The 22,994-nt window shown below is 37.0% G+C and overlaps 1 protein-coding gene across 2 annotated transcripts in view; it reads left to right on the forward strand.

The window, feature by feature from the left end:
• Ccdc169 (coiled-coil domain containing 169) overlaps window positions 1–22,994 on the forward strand; it is a 43,876-nt gene that overhangs the window by 12,924 nt on the left and 7,958 nt on the right. For both annotated transcript variants that reach the window (XM_008830495.2, XM_029562250.1), the window contains 3 exons: window positions 14,497–14,595; window positions 14,801–14,854; window positions 18,272–18,348. In XM_008830495.2, coding sequence (XP_008828717.1) covers window positions 14,497–14,595; window positions 14,801–14,854; window positions 18,272–18,348 — 230 coding nt within the window. The remainder of the gene's footprint in view (window positions 1–14,496; window positions 14,596–14,800; window positions 14,855–18,271; window positions 18,349–22,994) is intronic.

Here is a 22,994-nt window from a genome sequence, read left to right on the forward strand (position 1 = left end):
AGCCGGGACTCTGTCCAGCAGAGTCCAGGAAAGACGACACAGACACCAAGGTGAGGTTCAAGCTTCTGTTTCTCTTTCTCCTTTATTCTCTCTTATTATCTCATGTTCTCTTCACTATGATGCTGGCTCACTATGATGCTGCTCCCACTATTACACACTTCAGCTCTTTATATAGCGTTTTCCAACAGCCCTCCCCCCAGCCGGTATCAATCAGGGCTCACACACGTGCAGCGGCCAGGCAGAATGTAGCTCATAGGCATGTAGCAAGATCACCAGGCTGGCAGCACCTGTTTGGCCTCTCCATACTTTGGAGTAAGCAAGCGGGAATCACGAGCCTTGGCAATCAGCCAAGAGTTGGAGTAAACAGCACGAGGTTTGGCAGCCAGCCAGGGCGCCATCTGGCTGACTCAGCTGTGCTCGCTTCCCACAATGAACCTCCACTAGGCCTACTCTCTGCTTCTGCCTGTTGTTGCCCTAACATCTCTCCCCTCTTTCAAAGTTCATTTCAGTCCCTGATAAATTGAATTTATGTGTTTTATCCTTTACAAAACGCATATTTATTGGGCTTCTATTCATATGCATTCATCCTTTAAAAAGTAGAGAAACCCCAAACATGACTTCATTGAGTCCATAGCAGGCTTCGAAATAGACATTTCCTCAAAACTCCTGCTTAATATTTATTTGAAAATATACTCGGGAAGAAACAGTGATACTGTGAAAGAACAAAGGTACTTTTTAAAAGTGAAAATATACTACTCAGCTTAATTTGTAAGATTCAATATTATGATGATGATAATTTGCCTTTAATTAAATATACATAAATGCAAATTAATCTCCTGTTACATATCTCAATCTTAAGACACCCATATGAGATAAAGTTTAATGCTATTTCCTTTAATGTGTGTAATATTGAGTGTAAAGAGATGAAGGGATTTGCCCAAGCTCGCTCTAAGATGGAGCCAAATTATCACTGTCTCCTTTTCTCTCTCTCATTCAACCACATGGTGCTATACTGCTAATCAGAAACAGCAACTAAGTTTTGAGTAGTTACAGGTAGAGCTCTGCCTTAACAGTCATGTATTCACAGGAACTGTGGGACCAGTGAACTTATGGTATAGATGTTTTTCTTTGAGTAACTGCAGTCTATTAGTGAGAAATATGGAGACATCCTGCATCTTTGTCAATGATGAAATGAGGAGAAATAAGTCTATCTTTTAGTGTCTACATTTATTTTATTTTTGAACTAGAAAAAGTTAAATTTCTATGTCTCAGAAGGTCAGGAAAATAATATTTCTAACATTTTATTGAATTTTTGCAAATTTCATGTATTATATTTTAATCATATTTAGATTCTCTCTCCTATCTGTACCTCTCTTACTACCCCCTACAAAATTTCATGTACTACTCCATATACATATGTGTGTGTGTATGTGTGTGTGTGTGTGTGTGTGTGTGTGTGTGTGTGTGTTAAGGCCTACAGAGTCAAATTTGTGTCCCCCAAATGCTCTTTGGTGTATATTCATTCACTGGAACTTGGTCAACTTATCAAGGGTCTCACCCTTAAAGGAGACTGACTTTCCCCCTCCCAGCAGCCATTGATTACCAATAGTTCTTCAGGTAGAGTTGGGGTTTCTTACTTTTCCATGTCTATGTTGGGATTTTATTTGATTTGACTTGGGATTTGTACATGCTGGCACCATTGCTATAGTTCAAATAAGTAACTGACAACTCTCTGGAAAACTCTGTTTCCTTGTGGTCATCTATCACCTCTGGCTCTTGCAATCTTTCTGCCCCCTCTTCCACAATGATCTCTGAACCTTCAGAGGCAGACATTTGATATAGGTGTCTAATTCAGGGATAATCACTCTACAGCCTCTTATTCTTGGCCAGTTGTAGATTCCTGAGTTAATGAGCATCTGTTGCACAAGGAAACTTCTCTGCCAAGAGTTGACAATATACTAATATATGGGTATAATAATAAGTCATCAGGAATCAGTTTAATACTGTATCTATTTAGCAGAATAATAGTATTAGGATCTTCCCTGTGGCCTGTGATCTGTCTAGATTAAGGTACCTAGGCCTGACATCAATGCCAGGTATGGGCACTATTTTATGAAGCATACTTTAAATCAATTAAAAAGCCATTGGTCACTCCCCTAAAATGTGTGCCACTGTTGCACTGGTAGGCATATCTTGCCAGGCAAGTTGTTGTAGCTCACAAAATTCACAGCTCGGTAAGGTTGATGATTAATTTTCTCTTCATATACAATGCAGAAGCACCTTGTAACACTGAAAACAAGCAAGCAGAGATGAGGCTTTGAAGTCAACACCGGCTTGATTTCTCCTTGTTCGTTCAACAGCTATTTATGTAGTATCTTCGGTAATATAATCTCACAGTCAAGTTCTGGTGAATAACCAAGAGCATGGCCAGTATTGTTTAAGGGCTATGGGATCCCTGATCAACAGCTTCAAAACAAGGGCCCATTCCTGTCATTAGGCTTTTACTTTGTTAACCTATGATGTCTAGTAGGTGCAATGTCCCCGTTATAGGGTAACTCCTTTTAATCTCTTTTAATACAGTATATGTATACTTTAAGAAGCGTCTATAGTGGTAGGTTTGCATATGACTTTTTCTAAAGGCCTTTAGTGTTAGTTGTTCCTCCCCATACTCCCTCCTCTCGGTTTTGGACATGGAAAACTCTTTTTCTTCTGTAGTAGACTCACAGCACCCTCTTGTGGCACTTAGAAATTGCTTGCTGGAGCTGTCTTCAGGATGCTTTTTCTTAATTGCAGGTAGGATTTTAATACTGCCTATAGAATATGAAGGATAAAACACCCCCTATAGAAGGTAAACTATTCTGACCACCTGCTTCTTCATAACTCAGTCTAGTCCTCAAGAAATAGGGTATCAGTAGCCTCATGCTTGTATGACTTTATAAAGGGCTTACAGCTCAGATATGGAACTGTTCATCTTTATGTTTTCTTAAATAATAGAAATACAGGAGGGGTTTTATGAGCAGCAGGGATTGGTAACCTAGTAACAAGGAGAAAGAAATGACTCTTAGTTCATTAAAGTATCTATCCAATGACTGAGCAGAAAGAGCCAGGGTCTGGGGGCTTTTGATCCAATCAATAGATCTCCCATATCTAAGGGGAAAAGATAAATGTGTTTTAGTCTGTGATATAAAAAACAGTATTGTGATATTAAGACATAATATTTGTGTACAAAAAAGTTTTTCAAATTTCCTTTTAAGCTGACGGAGGAAATGGTTAAAGTTATTTTTGTGGCATAGCATACGAATTCATACCATCTCTAAATTTCCGACTTCTTTTAAGATGTGGTATTTGTGTGTGTGTGTGTGTGTGTGTGTGTGTGTGTGTGTGTGTGTGTGTACCTGAATGAGTTTATGTGCACCACAACTGCAGAAGTCAAAAGGTGTTGGGTACCCTGGAGCTGGAGTTACAGAAGGTTGTGAGTCTCCTCATGTGCATGCTGGGAACTGAACCTGGGTCCTTGGCAAGAGCAGTACATACACTAAACTGTTGAACCATCTCTCCAACCTCCAATTTCTGACTTTTTATCTTTGTGTAGATTATCAATCTTTAGGTGTAAACCCCACAGACATACTCACAAAATTGATGTTAGTTAGTTTAAGTATTAATTTTGAATAATCTCAAGCCACCAGCTTGCTTCGGGGCGGGGGGTGAAAAGGGCTTTTACCCTGTATTTGTGTGATATTTTTAAATAGTATTTGGTAAAAATGTATGAAATATTATTTTCAAACTATATTATTAAAGTGGACTTGATTTTACTGTTTAGAATAAAATATGTATGTGAGAGTGAAGTTAGACTATTTCAGAGGCTTCAATTTTTCAAATTGTTTTTTAAGTTCACTCTTTTCCCATGTGACGGTGGTAGAGAGTATGTTATCCTAAAAGTGTCTCTCACTGGTATCATTTACTAAAACTTACCTTTAGCATGATATATCACTTAAGGATTGTATTTGGCTACATATAAGACATAATTAAGGGCTTTTTATTTTCTTTTTTCCCGTTGTGTAATAGGAAATATCAGAGGCTTGTGGTTCAGGGTTGGTGCAGTGGCCCCGTACTGCTGGTAGGAATCCAGGCTCCTCCGGCACCTCCTCTGTAGTGACTGTTTGTAGCTGGATGTTGCCTGCATGCCTGTAGACAGCTGCTTCACCTGATCCCATGCTTCATGTTCTTATCCAAAAACAGAAGTTGGTGAAGGGCGTGAAATGGGCAGACATGCTTCCCAAGGTGCTGCACTTAGTCATTTCCCTTGTAGCACACTGATTAGTGTACCGTTTTGTTGAGCATAAGTAGAAAGAGGAGAGTGGATACAAGATGTGTAATTAGCTCTGCCAAGGCCATTTAAAATGAATGGCATGTCATTTAAGATTACATATAAGTATGTATGTATCTATAGGTAGCAATAATCAAGAGCTCACAAAATTGGAAGGGACTTGTGGGGTTAGGTGGGAAATATTGGGTGGAGAGGGACGAAGGAAATGATATGCATGGTGCTCAAGTCTGAAATTCTCAAGCAGTGTCTTTTTGAGGCAGGGTCTCCCTGTAGCCCCAGCTGGTCTGGAACTCTCGATGTAGACCAGGCCGGCCTCAAACTCACCGAGATCCAACTGCTTATGCCTCCTGAATGCTGGGATTAAAGGTATGCACCACCACACACAGCAAAATAAGAGCTTTTAAAAAGTATTAAGTGTACATTTGATTGATATTATTCTGAAAATTAAAGACAAGAAATGAACTCAAAAAATAGACAATACCTGTTGATAGTTCTATAGCTTGGTAATTTTTGTATGCCTATATTGATTAAAATGATAGCCTAATAAATAAATCAGCCAAACAGAACAATGGAATAGGATTGCATTTAGTTTTCATAGTTGTTGATATTTTAGATATAATTTAACCTTAACTGCATTGATAATTTGTGCCATGAATTGATCAAGACAAATCAATTTTTGCTTACTCCATGTACATTATATTCTATTGTATTTTATTATCAATTTCCAGTTACTTTTCTCAACTGTACATTTTAGGGTTTAAAAAAATTGGATAAAACAAGCTCCACTGAGAATAATATAGCAGACAATAATATACTATAGCATTAACAACTATGTTGACCTTTTACATGTTTGACTCAAATGCTTCAATAAAAATAAATACAAATCGAGCTAGTGTTTCCCTCTGTTTCTTTCCATTTGACTTCCACTTCATAGGCAAATGCTATCATGGATTTGGTATGTATCATTCACATTTATTTTTAGTATCTTTCTACAGCTATTACCCACATAAAAATATCATACTGTATGTGTCATTCTTGATTTATTTCTTTTTTCCACATTACCATAACAATCTAGGAAATTTTAGTTCTTGTGTAATAGCCCACTATATATGTACATCTTTATTTTTACCAATTCATGTATATGGCAGATTTTTCAAATTTTCATTGTGGCTAGCATTTTAACAGGGAGCAGCATCCTGACACAAACCTCCTACTCCACAGTGTTCTCTGGCACTAGATTTTCAGCTTTGCAGCCTTAAGATCTCTGATCTGTGCTGCCTCAACTCTACCCTGATGTTTTAGGCATTCCTACAAAAAAGAGGCAGTCATACCTAACAGATGGGCTCTGTTCTAACAAATCTTGGTTTACCCTAACAGACAATAGCTGGTTTTTGTCTTTAGCCTACGGTTTGCCAGTTCCTGCTTTAACATATCAATTTGCAAACTTTGGTAAGTAGCAGGATCATTTAGGGAACTTAATAAAATACAGAGGCCAATACTATTTTTCCAGAAGCCTGGCACCTCTGTGTTCTTTATTAACTCCCTAGGTCAGAATGACCTAGGGACAGTTTAAAATCATTGCTCTAAGCATACATATACTTAATGGTGGCATCTTTAAGTCATGAGATTTGTGCATTTTCAATTTTTCAGATACTGGTGAAGTTCCTCTAGACCTATCTGTCTGAAGACACCCCAAACCTATAGCTATTCCATATGTCTAGAATAATTAAGAAGTATGATGGGAAATGAGGCTGGAAATACATCCTGAAATTAGAGAGTAAAGGGTTTATATTGTTAAGGACCAAGAGCCTTTTTATATATTATGGGAAGCTATTGAAGTATGTTATATATAGTTTTTAAGTCTTCTCCCACACCCAATAGAGAAAATATTCAGAGGGAGAAATCATGTAATATTCTTTTCTAAATCTCTAGGTAAGCAAAGGTGATGAGGTTTTGTTTCGTTTGTTTGGCTGTGGTAGGCATAACTTGAGCTGCATATATGTAGAAGCAGAAGAGGAAACATTAAATGTAGTAAGGATGATTTCATGAGCACAAGTTTTGAAATGACATGAACAGGATTTATAAAGGACTGAGACTTGAATAAATTCATAGACTACAATAAACAGCGTAGTTAATAATCAGAGGTAGAGGCTAAAGACATGGCTCAGCAGTTAAGAGCACTGGCTGCTCTTGTAGAGGACCCAGGTTCAGTTCCCAGCACCCACGTGGCAGCTAACAACCATCTGTAACTCCAGTTCCAGGGGATCGGATACCCTCTTTTGGGCTCCATGGACACGAGGCACATATGTGGTACACATTCATGTATGCAGGTAAAACAATCACAAACATAGAAATAAAAGTAAATCTTACATGAAAAAGAATCAGAGCTAAAAAGGACATTGGGAAGCGATAAGTATAGTTTTGTCTGTGTGTAGCACACAGGTGACCGTGGTCAGTACATGACTACAGACAGTTTTAGTTTATGGAAAATTGTCTGAAAATAGATGCTGCAGAATCATAAGATGAAGTCATAAAGTACAAGGGACTGTTCAGGGAAAAAAAAAAGTCTAAAAAGTAAGATTGAATATGGAGCTCTAGAGGCCCTAGGAGAATGTTGAGTTTTAAACTGTTAAGATATTAGGGAAGATTACATTATATGGAAAAATATCAAGAAAGGATGAGGGTGAGTTGTAGAGTAATATCACAGAAGCCAAGGAAGGAGAAAGTTCTAAGAATACTTAGCAAGAGTTTTTTCCAGTATTCTGGTGCAGAATAGAAATAGCCTAGATTTCAGGGAAAGGGCAAAACTGAGGAAAGGAAATGAGTAACAGAGCATAGGACACTGAGCGAAAATGTGGAGGAGCGCAAGAGTAGGTCTGTGCAAAAGCAGCGAGCAACTTCTAGAAACATGGCTTTTGGAAAAGACTGTCCTACTCAAACTCAGACTATGGGATGCAGAAGAAATTATCAGCTTCCTCATCTTCTAAATGGACTTAATTGAGCTTTCTTGCAAGGTGATTATGCAGATTCTTAGATAAGACAAATAATGTAGTGCCTGACAGAGTAAGAACTATGTTAGTTCCTGTCCTCCCTTCCCTTGATTTAGAAGCAAAATTTCATTAAAATAATTTGTTATGAAGTTAGCCTTAGCTCATTTGAAAAGAATGAATGAACGTAAGGCTCAAAGGTATGGAATCTCTTTTTGATATTAAGCTATGCAGTTATGTAAGCTGTAGATGCTCTAGGGCCATTTCAAAGCTATGATGCAATTGTGTGGCTCTTATTTCCTTCCCTGTGTCATTCAGCATCACCATATGCTTACTTACATGTTGCTCCCTAGACTTGTGTTTCCTTAATTTTCAAACTCTGTTAAAGTATATACTCTTCAGTCCTACCTGTAGAGACACTAAGTTTAAACACTGTAACTTGTAGCAGGGATGATTTAAGAAAAACAGATTTAGGGAATTTATATTCCTCAGAAAAAGATGTGCATAAAGCTTCTTTTGTAACAAGAGTTGGTATAATCTATTAAACACCTCATATCCCTATATCAGGTCTAATACAGAATGAAAGTCTGCTCTGTGGTTCATTTAGAGTCATAAAATTAATCCCTTTTTCTCTCTACCTTGTGATTGTCCATCAGTGCATTCCATTGTCTTCCCCTATAATCACAGGGCATGGATTCTTGGATCTGCCTAGTGCATACTCAAGGTCATTCAAATGGACACAGGACACACATCCTTCTTCCTGAGCCTGCAAGGAAAGCTAGTGGAAAATACTTAGTTTCTCCTTAAAACATCCATTGGAGGAAGACTGTTGACCAATTTTAGAAAATCAAATAATAGGAAACCACCTTACTAAAGTCTAAATTCTTGAATATATTCTTTTTAAAAATATCTATTTATTTATTTGTTATTTTTAGTTTATGTGTATGAGCATACTACCTGCATGTATGTAAGTGTACCTGTGTCATGCAACCCCATGGAGGTCAGAAGAGGGTGTAAGATCCTCTGAAACTGAAGTTACAGATGGTGATGAGCCTCCATGTGGGTGCTAGGAACCAAGCCCAGGTCCTCTGCAAGAGTAGCCAGTATCCTTAACCACCGAGCCAACTCTCCAGCCCCTTGAATATATTCTTATTAAAATAATGTTAATATCATTTAAAAAAATATTCAATTTTATAAAAACCCAGGCTTCATGGAAGCTTAGCACTTAATATCATCATTGCAATATATATTCATCAGGCTATATCCAGTTTATAAGTTGTAAGAAAATTCATCTGAAAATGAATGCTTGAAAAATTATTCAGTTTGAAATCCTAGGTAAATTGGTTTCTCTCAAATTAATCTTTTGATGAATTGACTTTTGAAATATTATTTTTTATTATTCCAAAGACAGGCAATTTTTAACACAATTTTCCAGAAAGAACTTGAAGCAGGTTATATAAAAATATGTATACATGGGGCTGGAGAGGTAGCTCAGCAGTTAAGAGCACTGGTTTTTCTTGCAGAGGACATGGGTTCGATTCCCAGCACGCACATGGCAGCTAACAACCGTCTGTAACTCTAGTTCCAGGGGGTCTTCTTCTGACCTCCACAGGCATTGCAGGATATGCGTGCACTTGAACACATGCAGACAATACAGTCATACACACAAAATTTAAAAATCAATAAATAAAAATGAGAATATATTTTAGAACCTGATGACCAGTCATTAAAATTACTGATTCTATAATCCTATTGACACATATGTATATTTTGCATAAATAATATTAAATTGATATACCAACCATACCATGAAAGGATTAATGAAGGAATCTTGGGTTCTCAGAAGTGAGGCATAAGAAGGTAGGAAGTAGAATTCCCATTGTCTAACTGCTCTGGAGGATGTATAATCAGTCTGAGGCCACCCATGAGGGACTCTGCTGTACCTTGGTTTCGATTCTCCCCAAAATCAAAACAGTTTATTTGAAGACCGAGAAAAGTTAAGCAGATTTAATATATAAATCTAATAAATAAGGTTGTCCACAAGGGGGCACTTGGTATTTAAGCATATGGAATGCCTTCTCTCATTGTTGGAACTGCCTTTATTAACTAAACTGTTACTGTGGTTTTGTCTTAGAAATCTTTAATAGAGTGATTTCTTTTTATTTTTAGCTTTTATTTGTTCTGTCTTTTTGTTGGTGTTATATTCGTTAGTGCTGCAATTAACATTACTTAAAACATAGATGGCTAGTTGAGTTTCCTTTTTATCTGAGATGGAGGAGGATTGTTTTGTCTTATTTAAATCCTAAGCATATTTTACTTTAGGTATGTAAACACTGTCCTGTAACTTCATATTCTTTTTCTTGTGCTTCAATATGCTCTAAAAAAATAACCTTTTATGGTAAATTGAAACAAGAACACATGTAGAAAATGATAGCTTAGATGCTCAGAATTCACTTTCAAAAAAAATTCTCTTATAGAAGAATTAAGTCTTTGTATGTGATTCCTACCCACCCACCCCAGGATTTAGTTTCTACTAGCATCTCTAACTAAGCTTTGGTTTGTCTTTACAGGACAATTTTCTAGTAAGTAGCCAACAGATAAACATCTTGGGAAGCATCACGAGCATTAAGCTATGGGTCTTCCTGTTACTTGAAGTTACAACAGAATCTGTTCCTCTGATAAAATAATTTCCCAAGTTTCCAGTATACTGTGTAGTCAGTAAAATTAATGAATCACAATCTAGAATGAATTTAAAGTTATTTTAGAATAATTTAATATTTTTAAAAGTTTTTTGTTGTATACAGTAATTTTACTGCATTGGTCTAGACTGCTATTGGGCTAAACTCTTGAGTACTTGATGACTGGTGTTGTTCTTGGGAAAACCAGAATGATTCCTTGTTTTCTCCAAAACGTAATGAATCTTTAGGGTGGTCTTACTCCCATGAGACTGGCACAACAAACTTTCCTAACTTTTTGAGCTATAGTATGATTTCAAAGCATCGTGTATCTGATACCCAACTCATAGGAAACAGGTGCAAGGAAAGAGAATGAGGTGCATGCCAGGAATTCCAGCCCACAGCAGTTAGAGTTTGTGGGCACAGTGCGGAGGCTGGCCAGACAATGACACCCCAATTCTCTGTGCTGGACCTCTAGGGAACAGGCAAGGAGAGCCGTGTTACCTGCTGAAAGAAGCTAGAGATGGCTGTGCAGGAAATGGGGACAAGGCAAGGGGCCACAACTGATTTGTAGCCGCTATTTAATACATAAAATGATTACACAACCAGACATTTTAAAAATTATTAAATTCCTAAACTCAGCTAACAAGAAGATTATTCATCTCAAACGTGACATATTTTAGGATTCATAGCTTGAGTATAACATTGTCCAGTATTATTAAAACAGTAATAATACTCTGCTTTTCAAAATGTATTTGAGAGGAATGCTTCATTTTAGTCAAAACATTTTTTTGTGGAACTAATAGGGAGGTAGTGTATGTCTAGAGCTAGAGCTGTGTCAGCATTTATTTTTAGTGGACTACCATCGTTCATCATTTGTTGAACTCACTTTTATACCCTTCTGCCTCTCAAACTGGTACTCTTTTTTCTATATAAAAATTCCTAAATTATTCCCACATAGCTAATCCAAACAGCCACTGTAAAATTAGAAAACTGTGCTTAGCACCATTTTTTAAAAAATGAATTTATTAGGGGCAGGAGAGATGGCTCAGCAGTTAAGAACACTGGTTGTTCTTGCAGAAGACCCGGGTTTGAATCCCAGCACCCACATGGCGGCTAACAACTGTCCATAACTCCAGTTCCAGGCGATCCGACAGCCTCTTCTGACTTCCATGGGCATTGCACAACACGGGTGCACTACATGCAGGCAATACATGCATACCCATGAAATAAAAATAATAAATAAATTTTTTTAAATGAGTTTATTAGGATAGGATTTGCCTAAGTAAAAAGATAATATTGTTTTTGGTAAAGGTGAGGTTGAAGTATCAAGTAAAGGTTAAGAACAGACACTTGGGGCTCTGATTTGAAATGTGAATATAATATGTATCAGCAGAGAAATGATAACTGTGATTTGAAGGGAATGATTATGAGGACCACAGGAGGAAACTTCATCAGGCAAGAGACTTAAATATGTCTTGAAAGACTCATAATTGGAGAAATAGTTTAATTTGCCCCTCTGACCCATACAAAAATTAAATGGGTCTTGGAGACAGTTGTGAACTACCAGAGACTTAACCAATTAGTGGCTTTAATTGTGGTTGCTTAACCAGATGTGAGATCAATGTTAGAGCTGATTGATAAGGTATGAGATTCTCAACAATTGATCTGGGGAATGCATGCTTTCCATTCCAGTTCTAAGAGGATTCAAATGGTGTCGGACGCTCCGACAGGCACGGCACACGGGGAGAGGCCAGGACCAGCCTGGGTCCCTCTCTTTAGGGGCTGAGCAGGATGGTGAGTGTCGGCGACTCAAAAACCACACCGAGTCGGGAGTCTCGTCAAGGCAGGAACTCACTTTATTGCATCAGGCATCAACTTATATAGTTTAAGCAGAAGGGGTGTGGAAAAGTCGGTGGGTATAGGAATGTGTCATCTGGGGTGAAGACTGTGGGCCACTGGGAACTTATTAGGCCAGTTGTTACAGGGCAGAGGCAATCTTAGATAGGACACTGCTAAGTCACCTCCACACGGAAGTGACAGGCCAGAGACAGGTCGCTAAACTTTAGCCTGGCTTAGGAAATTATATTAGGCCTCATTTTCCTCCATGCCATGTGTATGAGGGTCCCGAAGGCCCAACAAAATGGTAAGCTTGGGCCAGGTTGTAATCTCAACTACTTAGAGTGAGTTCAAGGTCATCTGAGCAATTTAGTGACACTGTATCAAAAATTAAAAAGTAAAAAATAAAAATAAGGGATGGGGTATGCTAGAGAGATGGTTTAGTGATTAAGAGCACTGGCTATTTTTACAGAGAACCTGGGTTTGGTTCCCAGCACCCACATGGCAGCTAACAACTGTCCTTAACTCCAGTTCCAGGGGTTCCTACGCCCTCTGCTAGCTTCCATGGGTATTGCACAACAGGGGTGCACTTAACTACATGCAGGCAAAGCATACATATAAAAATAAACTTTTTTTTAAGTATAAAAAAGGATTAGCTCAGTTGTGGAATTGCCTCCCAACACTGGGACAACAACGAAAAGAAGTTTGTGACTTTCAGCTCAAAAAAATATGATGCTTGGAAGTCTTTCCTGCTGTCAGTATAATAGGAAAAAGAGAACAAACTGAAAATCAGTGATGTGGTGCACTGATTGGAGAATTGAGTTTGCAAAGCAAATTCCCACCCTAAAATCTAGTTGAGCAGATTTATCCATTTACAGCTGAGCACTGCTTGCCTGGAATAGAAACTGCTGGGGGTGTAAACTGTTGGGAACATTTAAGTGATCCTTTTGATGAATTACTTGAGGAAAGAAAATAGACATAAATCTACTATTAAAGTTAGAGACTTCAACACTCTCTGTTGGTAATGAATAGATTAAGCAGCCACAAAGTCTGTGAAGATGAGATTGATCTGAACAGGACTCTCAGCAACTTGATCCACCTGACATTACAGACTGCTCTGTACAACAGCAGAAGTTCACATTGTAGCATTTACCAAAACAGAGTAGGGCCCCTGTTACCACAAGGCCTGGCATACAGGAGGTGTTTGATGTGTTTTTAAACAGATGAATAAATCACAGAATTAGGCTAAAAAGCCAAAGACTCTAGTCAGGCTGAGAATAACAGCAAGTAACAGACTAAACATAAAGTCTTAAAATTTTTAAACCTCAAAGGTCACAGCTGCAAATATGTACTGATAAATATTATGTAAAAACCGTCTGCCAGAGACTGCCACTTGAGTGATGTTACAAAGCTTCATTTTCACCATGTGCTTCTTTCATAATTTGAGATGACACTCCAGCTAGCATTCCAAGCCTGTTAACCAGGTGCTTCCCTGGTTAAGGTTCATCTGAAGCCATTTCCAGTAAGCTGAAACCGATAGGGCAGGAGGCTCATAGAAAGGTAGCTTTAGAAAAGAAAGTTCTGGAGTTTGTGAGCAAGGCATTGGGGGGTGGGGGAGGGGAGAAGAATGAGATTAATCTTGAAGCCAAAGGAAAGAAGTAGAATGGTAGATCCAGCAGTAAGGTTGATAATCAGCGTAATTATGAAAATGCTTCAAAATAGAACAATTCTGGAAACCAAGGCCTCAATCCATACACCAGCCATCGTAATGTCTGAAACTTTTCCAAAAGGGTTTGCTTACATTTATTTCATAATTACTAGGAAACTAGTGTTGCTCTCACTGGCAGGTACAAATTGTGCATTTTAATTGTACATTTCTCCAACATTTTAGAATTATGCATATATATAGTGCTACTGATCTTTATCACAATAATCCACTCCCTTCCCTCCTCTTACGAAAGAAGCAGCTTAACCTTTCCTGTCTGTATGGAGGGCTGCCATCTCTGGGAGTTTTCATTAGCATGTACTAAGTAAACTTAAAGCACGTAGTTAGCAATAGGATGTCTAATCTTAATGTCTTTGTCTGTATCCTTTTTGTTACAGTGGCAGCAGTTGTACGACCTAATGCTATTAACTGTTGACACTAATAATTGCTTAATGTATGTGACCTTTGCAATCATTTTACCACAGCTCCACTGTGGGTTAGCAGCATATCTTTGGGCTAATTGGGTAACCTCTGTGAGTTGTAATTTTCTCCACATTAAACAGGAATTTGAGCTATCTCAAGAGTTGTAATTAGAATCAAATGCAATAATATATGGAAAATACTTGTAGTGTGGTTTCTCTTTAGATATTATAAGTCTTTCACCTTTTACTAAAGATTCCATGGAAAGGAACAATCTCTGGCCCAATCTGGGGTCTTAGGACAGCAGAGCTAATTAAAAAAATAAAAAAACAAAGAAAGCTCTTACTATAATACATGACATAGAGTTCCATAAATATTATGAATATTATCTATATTCTTACTATTACTAAAAAGTACATATTACAGACCATGAAATCACAGAATTTTGGGTTACAAGCTAGTCACTTGAATAAAAATTAATGATTTTTTTTATTGTTGCTTAGACCATGAGTACATATAAAAATTTACTGTTTATATTTTCAGGAATCCTTGAACACATTACTTAAGCAACTAGAAAAAGAAAAAAGGAGTCTTGAAAATCAAGTAAAAGACTATGCACTTAAACTAGAACAAGAGTCAAAGGTTTGTTTTCACTCTCTACTAAACAGTGCTTTTGAAGCTGCTATTTATTTCTAGTATTTTCTGCATATCTATTTCATATTCATAAAATTATTTATAAACTCTTTCATGTAATATGAAAAACAGGGACATAAAGCTTAACTTAGCAATGGTCTTTCTAGCACTGCTAACCCTCTTTTTTGTTGGCTTTACTCCATCTTTTACATAGGCATACCACAGAACAAACCATGAACGCCGTACGTGCATAGCTGAAATATCTCAGGTAACTTCCTTTTCTTTTACTTTCAAATTCCTCTGACTATAAATAATGTTTTTACTTTTTCTAGTCTTGTTTGTTTGGCAGAGAAACAGATGTTGGAATTATGGAAGAAAAGGGACTGTGTTTTTTCAATATGTAGGGTAGACAAGAAAATACATAGAAAAAGAAATAAACAGTCTCCCCAGGTAAAATATTCTTTTGCATATTTGCTTCCTTGGTTATCCTTTTAGTTTGATCCATAGTCACCTAATTCAAGCAGATCATCTGTTCCTCTGGAAACATAAAATCCCAGGCATTTCATTATTGACAGATCTAAGCTACACAGCCACAGCGCTGCTCTTCAGAGTGTGTATTTATAAAGAAGGACAGTAGAGAGATCCGCAAATTAGGCCGCATGCATTTTTCATAGGTTTTCATTTGCCTTTCAGTGACATTTGTGATACTATTGCTATTATGAAGCTTAGTTTTTATGTTGCCTGGGCTATTACTTACAGTTTTCTGATGTCATAATTTAAGACCATCTTCATCTCAATGTTTCATAACTTTCACCACATCTTTTATCACATATATACTTTAATATTTGATGTTTAAATATTCAATTTATATTACTTTATTTTGCTATATGACTTAAGATTAGGAGATGAGTTCCATTTTCAACGAATACTGTACAAACAGAAGTATCCAAAAGGCAGGTCAATGATGGTTCTCTGGAAAATGTTATAGATTAGAGAGATACAACTAGAAATTATTAGAAAATAGGTAGTAAATGAAGTCAGGGAAGAAATGAAACATGCATCAAGGAGACCATGTGAGGTGAAAAGAGGAGTCAGTCTAGGACAGCTTTGAACAGCCTCAACAGTGACAACCAAACGCTTAGCTAGATGGGGAAGGAGGGGGAAGGCCTTGAGGGCAGGCTTGTCATGAAGAGTAATCTGCTCTTGGTGATACAGCGTATCTAAAATGATCCATGAAAGGATTCAGAGGAAGAACCAGGTTTGGAGATAAAAGTTCATTAGGGGATGCATACAAAAATACTAGATATTATCTTCCTATTTTTCTTTCTGTGATTTCGTGAGATCCTGTCTCTGTGATAGAACTTCTACCTCCTTCTGGTCTCTTACATCTGAGTTTGCTTCCCTCAACGGTAGGCTCCTCCTGAGGTCACACAGGGTGCCTGACTCTTTCTGTGGCCTTACACTTACTACAAAGAATGTCAAATAGTCAATGTTCTAAACTATTTACAGAACTGAATGAGTACTAAAATTTAGACAGAGTTTTAAAAAACCTGTCATTTAGAAAAAATTTAATGTAAAACACCCTTGAGTGATTTTTAAAGGTCAGAAGTAAAAAGTCCTTTGCTCCTGAATATTCATTTACCTTTATTTATCTGAAAGATTCACTTAGATGGAATAATCCTTCTTTACCCATTCAGGATCACTGAATATACAATCAAAGTCTATTTACCAGCTTTCAGAAAGATGTTAATCCTGTCTTCGGCATAAATGTTAATAAGGATTTCTGTCTAGAGTGAATTGTTGATCTCCACAATCAAAGGCGGTTCTAGCCACGCAGAGACTATGGTGACTGGAAAGGTTAATGGATGATTTTCGTTCTTTCCGTGCTGAATACATGAATAATTGATTCTTTGGTAGATAACTGGAACTATTTGCTGAGTCTGCTGTTTATGCTGCTTGCTGTTCTCTACGTGACTTTGTCTTGTCTCCGACCGGCCTTCATCACCTGTCACCTCTGCTTCTCTTGTCTTCCAGTCCTTGAGGGCTCCTGAATTTAGACAAGACACGCTGAATAGAATGCAGAAGACAGGAAGAGCTTATTAGCACATTGCTTGTGAACTGTATGAGCAGGCAATAGCCAAAGAGACACCATCCTCATCTATACTTTAGATGGACATTATACTATATTCTCTGAGATCTCTAGCACAAGCAGATTTTCCTGAGGGACTTCATCTTGTCCAGATGATTGATAGGTCTTTTTGGATCCTCTCTTAAAGGAGGAAGCAATGATATTTCTTTGTTCTTCATCAGAAAGCCTCTTGGATAATCTTACAAGTTTTAGGACTCCTGGAGCCAGGTTTAGAGTGTTACCCACTAATGGCCCTCTAGGCAGCTCAGGATGTCCTGTCTCCTCCCACAGTCACCAGTATGACTCAGGTTCCTTTTCTAACCAGTAATTAAAGGCTTGCTATTTTAGGTCTTGGTTTTCCAAGCTGTTGACTGTGAGAAAAGGGTCTGGCCCCACTGTCTTCCAAGCTTGCTAAATCTAACTGGTAACTTAACAATTAAAATCCCCATCGCCTTTTAACTGAAATTGATTTTTCCCATGTTAGGATGTTTCTAATTTACACAGTGTGTATACAGTAGTGATACTGCTTCTTAAAGATTCACAGGCACATTGAATTATTAAAGAGACAGGTAGAAAGACTGGCTCTGTTGCAATACCTAATACACTTAAATTTTAGTATGTATTCCATCAACAGAATTTTAGCAAGGACATGAGAAACTACTGTACATAAATGATTTTGTTTACAGATAAAAGACCTAAGGTAGTTCTGTTGGATTGTCAGACATTTCTAAAATTGCTTTTGATTTAATTTAATTTCCTTTTGTATATGTGTGTGTGTGTGTGTGTGTGTGTGTGTGTGTGTGTACATACATGGCTGCACACAGAGAAGCCAGAGGAGGACATCAAGTCCTGCTCTCTCACTGTCTGCCTCTCTGCATTATGCCCTTTAGACGGGACCTCTGACTGAAACTGTAGCTAGGCTGGCAGCCTTGACACTGAGAACTTCATTGACAGCACTGGGCGGGGGGTTTCCTACTGTGTAAATGAGTCCCTGTGTGATTCTCCTCTTATTCTCCTATCGCTCTCTTCAGTTAATCATTGAGTCACTTCTCTGAGGTATTGCCCTTAATGAATGATCTCATTCATTCATGGCTCCATCGCTAAATCAATCAGCTTCAATTGTTATTGACTTACCTGAAGTGTCCATTTTCTATCTTGGAATTATTACAAAAGATAAAAATGAAAACACTATCTTGCCTTTCTATTTTTGTCCTATCATGCTACTGTTCTGTAGTCTTGTCTACCTTAGTACGAGTTGCATATGTGTTTAATGTCTGCTACAAAATGTCTAAGGATCTATGTCATGTGGGTGACTTGACTTTCATAGCTTTCTCCATTTATTTTCAAAGTCATATAGACTAGAAGTCTAAGATAGGGATTGATCTCTAAAAGCTTGATCATACTAGAAAATGTCTGAATTTCCCATTATTCATTTTCTCCTGCACATGCTACTGAAGGACCTGTTCCTGAAAGAGTTAACTGAAAATTGACTATTCATGTTACCTCTGAAGTCAATAGGAAAATAATTAATATCAACACTTTGTTTTTGTATTTCAGTTTTCTGGCTCAAATCAAGTTTCTAAGAGGCAACAGATGGATCAACTGCCTAGAATGAAAGAGAATCTACTGAAAACGTATGTCTAGCTAGATCTTTTTCTCTATGACTAATTATATTTCCCTCTGAATGATCCTGATAAAACAGGTGTCTGCTATATTTTGGAAGCTGAACTTCTAGATTTTATAGCAATGGTATAAAAATTGCAAATGGTCAGAGAATCTAAAGAAGTTTGTGGTCTCTACTTGACTAGTCACATGGTATTTAAGCTTCGGGAAACATTTTCATTCCTCAAATATGGTAATATGTTATTGTTTAAACTGAATAAAGACTCCAAAGAGAGCTTAAAACTACATGACTACCAACAATAGCTGTGCAAGGATTCAGTGACAGCCTTACCCTTTTCAGTGAGGAAATATGTTCATTGCAGTGGACACACCACAGTTTATTCTTGTATAAACAACACAATTTGCTCCTGTGTAAAAAAAAAAAAGCCAATTTTTAATTTTAAAAAAGGGGAATTTTTAGGGGTTTCAGAGATTTTACCTACACATAAATTTTTCTGGTCCTAGTAAGTTCAGAATTAATCAATCTTTGCTTTACATAACCTTATCCCATGTATGGGAGTCTACACATAAAATAACACTAAAAAAATTAAACCAAAAGGTAAATAAGTTATAAATCAATCCTGTACAAGTACAGTCAAGACAAGAGGTACTCAAAGGATATGCAAATTTATTATTTCTTGAATAGTCATAAATTATTTAAATTATAATTATCACACATTTTATCATGGAAATATGATATAGTTTAAACAGTAAAATAAATTTTGGCAAAGGACTGCCATGTAAAAGTTATTATACCACTGTGTCTGAGATTCCCAAGATCATCTACCTGTTGACTCAGTGGTACAACACAAAGAGCTTGGAATATATTTGTACTTGTGCTAAGATTTATTACAGAGAAAAGATACAAAGCAACATCAGCATGGAAAAGACTCATGGAACGAAGTCTGTGCAAAAGCAAACTTCTGGAGTCCTCTGTTAGTAGAGTCCCATGGGATACATTCAGTTCCTCTGAGAATGAGTTGCGACAGCACAGGTTTGACAGCACATGAGGCTTTATCTACTGGGAAAACTCACTTAGCACTGAGGGGTTTTATCAAGTGGAGATTACACAAACATCTTCTACCTAACTCCTACCAAAATTTCAGATTCTCAGAAGATAAGTAGGTGTTTGCTTGTATAGTATAGGCACAGTTAGACATTTTATCATTTAGGGAAAGTTTTATATTAGGATAGTGAACTGTTTACTGCTAGGTTCCCAGAGATCAACAGAAAGCCAGCCTTGCAAGCGTTTCCAAGGGTAGTAATCTCAAACCTGCTGTGTTAACTCTTTGTACAACCACTATACATAATTACTTTTGTTTTCATTTTTATCCCAATCCAAAGCTCTTTTTTCAAAGATACAAGTTTTTTTTATTCAAACTCAGTGAAGGGGGATAAAAATAAAGCTTCATTCTCAGGTGGATCGTTGTGAGTTTGAGGCCAGCCTGGTCTACATAGTGAGTTCCAGGCCAGCTGGGGCTACAGGGAGACACTGTCTCAAAAAAAGAAAAAAAGAAAAAAAAAGATGATTAAAAAAAATAATAAAGCTTCATTCTAACCACAGTAATATACATATTCGTGTAGTCTTTATGACTATGAGAATAGTTTGGTGTTTCATCAGATACTGTCATAGACTGGGTCTCTCAGATAGTAAACCCTGAAATACCAATCAGCATACTCAGGAACTTGTCTACTTCTTGCCAGATTTCTTTAAGTTTGACTGAAAGACACCCCAGCAGATCACCAAGGTACCAAACCCATTCACGCTTGGCCCCTTGGGTAGCAGTGGCTACACACCATGTTGCAGTCAGCTTGTCTGTAGGGCTTTCCAGGACTTAGGTGTAAATTGCGCCTGAGGTACTGGTATGAAGAAATGGATGCCATTGACTGGGGGCTGGGCTCATTCAGCTGACTTATGACCTCCAGAGCTGCTCATTCTCCATTCCAGATCTATTTTATCTTAGATGATACCTAATATTAAAAATATTGCCCACTGGGGCTGGAGAAATGGCTCAGCGGTTAAAGAGCACAGATGCTCTTGCAGAGGACCCAGGTTCAAATCCTAGCACCCACATAGCTAACAGCCATCTATAACTTCCAGTTCCAGGGGATCTGACGCCCTCTTCTGACCTCTACAGGCATTGCACAACATGCATACACTTACACACATACAGCCAATATACTCATATTCATAAAGTAAGGATAATAGATGAAATATTTTTTAAAAATAAAAAATATTGCCCACCATAAATTGCTGCTTAATAATTTTTGAGTGAATGAATGAGTTGAATGGTTGAGCAGATGGACAAAAAAAGACCTTCACTCCCTGAAACCATAAGCAACCCTCAAACCTCATCTGATAAAAACATGTCTATCTTCCAAATTAGATATACATATATACAGTTTATACTGTCTCAAAATAGTTTCTGAGTTCTTGACTTAACAGTGGAAGGTGGTATCCTTTATTGACTTTTAAAAATTGAGTCACACAACCAGTTTTGCTGGTGAACACCTCACAGAAGCAGATATCCAAATGACTCGTGGATTTATGAAGAGGTACTCAGCACCATTACTCATTAGCAGAATGTAAGTGGGAATCATGAGACACAGCCACAAATTTTAAAGACTAATGATTCCAAGTGTTGTCAAGAAAGTGTAGGAGTGAGAGTTCTCATACACTGCTGGTAGGAGCATAAATTTATTCAACTGCTTGGCAATACTGTTTAGCATTAATTTCTGTATTTAGATGATCATACACCTACTCAACATCTCACCAATTCTACTTCTTATCATACTGAACAGAATGGTGTGGTGCATTTACCAACAAGTCTTACACAAGGGTATTCACGGAGACTTTATACAGAATAGTCAAAACTGAAAAAATAAAATGTTTATCAAGAGAGGAATGGATGATTTTATTTTTGTGGATGTATATTTATATAAGTAATAAGTAATAAACTATGGCTTATAGAACATTTGGATAATTGTCATGGTTTTCTTTTCTTAAAATAAAGTTCAGATGTATACAGTGGGATTCCATTCACATAAAGTTCAAAGACAGGCAAAATTAAGCTGGTGTCAGAACCACTATATGGTCATTGTAAATGGAAAAGAGAAAGAGATTGATAATTAGAAAACATATGAGGATGTCTTCGGTATAGTAACGTTCTATTTATTGACTGGAGGAGTGGTTGCATGAGCATTTTCTTTATGATACTTCATGGAGCTGTAAGTTATGTTTTGCATATGTCAATACTTTAAACAACATTTTAAAACTCACATGTCAGTGGCTTTAGTGTTAGCTTTGGTTCATATTCTCTTTTGTGCTAATCAACTTTCATCTATTACAAAATGACTGAGATAATGAAGGTTTATTTTTGCCTTATGGTTTTGGAAGTTCTGGTCTCTGATTTCTCTCATTGTGTTGTGCCTGTTGTGAGCACTGGATGGTGGTAATACATGGTAGGGCAGAACTGCCACCCACAAACCAGGGAGCAAAAAAAATGAAAACAAGGGGCTGGTTCCATTGTTACCTTCAAAGCTATGCCCCAGTGTCCTCAAACACTTTTCACCGGGCCCAGCCTCCTCCAAATTCCACAATTTTCCATTAGCATTTCCAGGGACAAAGTTTAACAAATGGGCCTTTGGGTGATACATAACATCCAAATGACAGCAGTAGTAATGCTAAAATATTGGCTTACAGGGTTTATACTGAGTTTAATATTGTATAACTGTATTAATTCAACTGTGAACCTAAAAATTTTATAGCCACTTTTGAAAGAGATGTATCTTTCCTCTGGGAATTGCTATTGAGTATGTTAAAGCTGTAATGAAATGCTTCTTCTAAAAAATAAAAAAAATTAAAAATATTGGCTTATGATATTTTCTAAAGTTCAGAATAAATCAGAGCATTACAAGATACCCAATTAAACAAAATTCTGTTTTAAAAATATATCAAAAAGTGATTATATCCAATTGAATATCAGCAATTATAATCCTATGGTCTATAAACAAAAAAGATATCTCTATCTTACTAAAAGATATATACTAGACATCAGTAAAAATATACATATTTTTACATATATATACTGATTTTTTAAGAGGATTACTAAGATGCTTAAGGGAAATATTCTCCTTAGAATTAGGTTTGGAAATCACAAAAAAAACCTCCGCTTAAGCTGAGAAGTAACTTTAGATGATGAACCATGGCATATATTAACTATGAAAACCATATCCTTGCAAGTAAGGAACTGAAAGAAGATGGATATGACCCCAATAGTTCAAACAGTACTGAACTATAAAATGTCTTTTTCTTTGGTATGCAGCCTCCTATTTGTTATGTTTATGAAAGTTTTATAGAGTGATTATATGCCCTGGAAGAAGGAAGCAAAGAATGCCTTAGTGCTCTGGAATGAAAGCACCTTTGGGAAATTAATGCTAAGGTTGTTAAGAGGCATTGTTAGGAGAAATTCCTTTTGATAAAAGAAGCAGATATAGAAAGCACAATCAACATGCTCAATCTTAAAGAAGTAATTTCATAAACTATAATAATTTAAGAGGTTCAAAATTTTTCTTCTAGAAGATTCTAAAATATAGATCATAAAAGAAAACATAACTG

The sequence above is a fragment of the Nannospalax galili genome, unplaced genomic scaffold (genome assembly GCF_000622305.1).
Source record: "Nannospalax galili isolate Female #2095 unplaced genomic scaffold, S.galili_v1.0 scaffold1354, whole genome shotgun sequence".
Lineage (NCBI taxonomy): Eukaryota > Metazoa > Chordata > Mammalia > Rodentia > Spalacidae > Nannospalax > Nannospalax galili.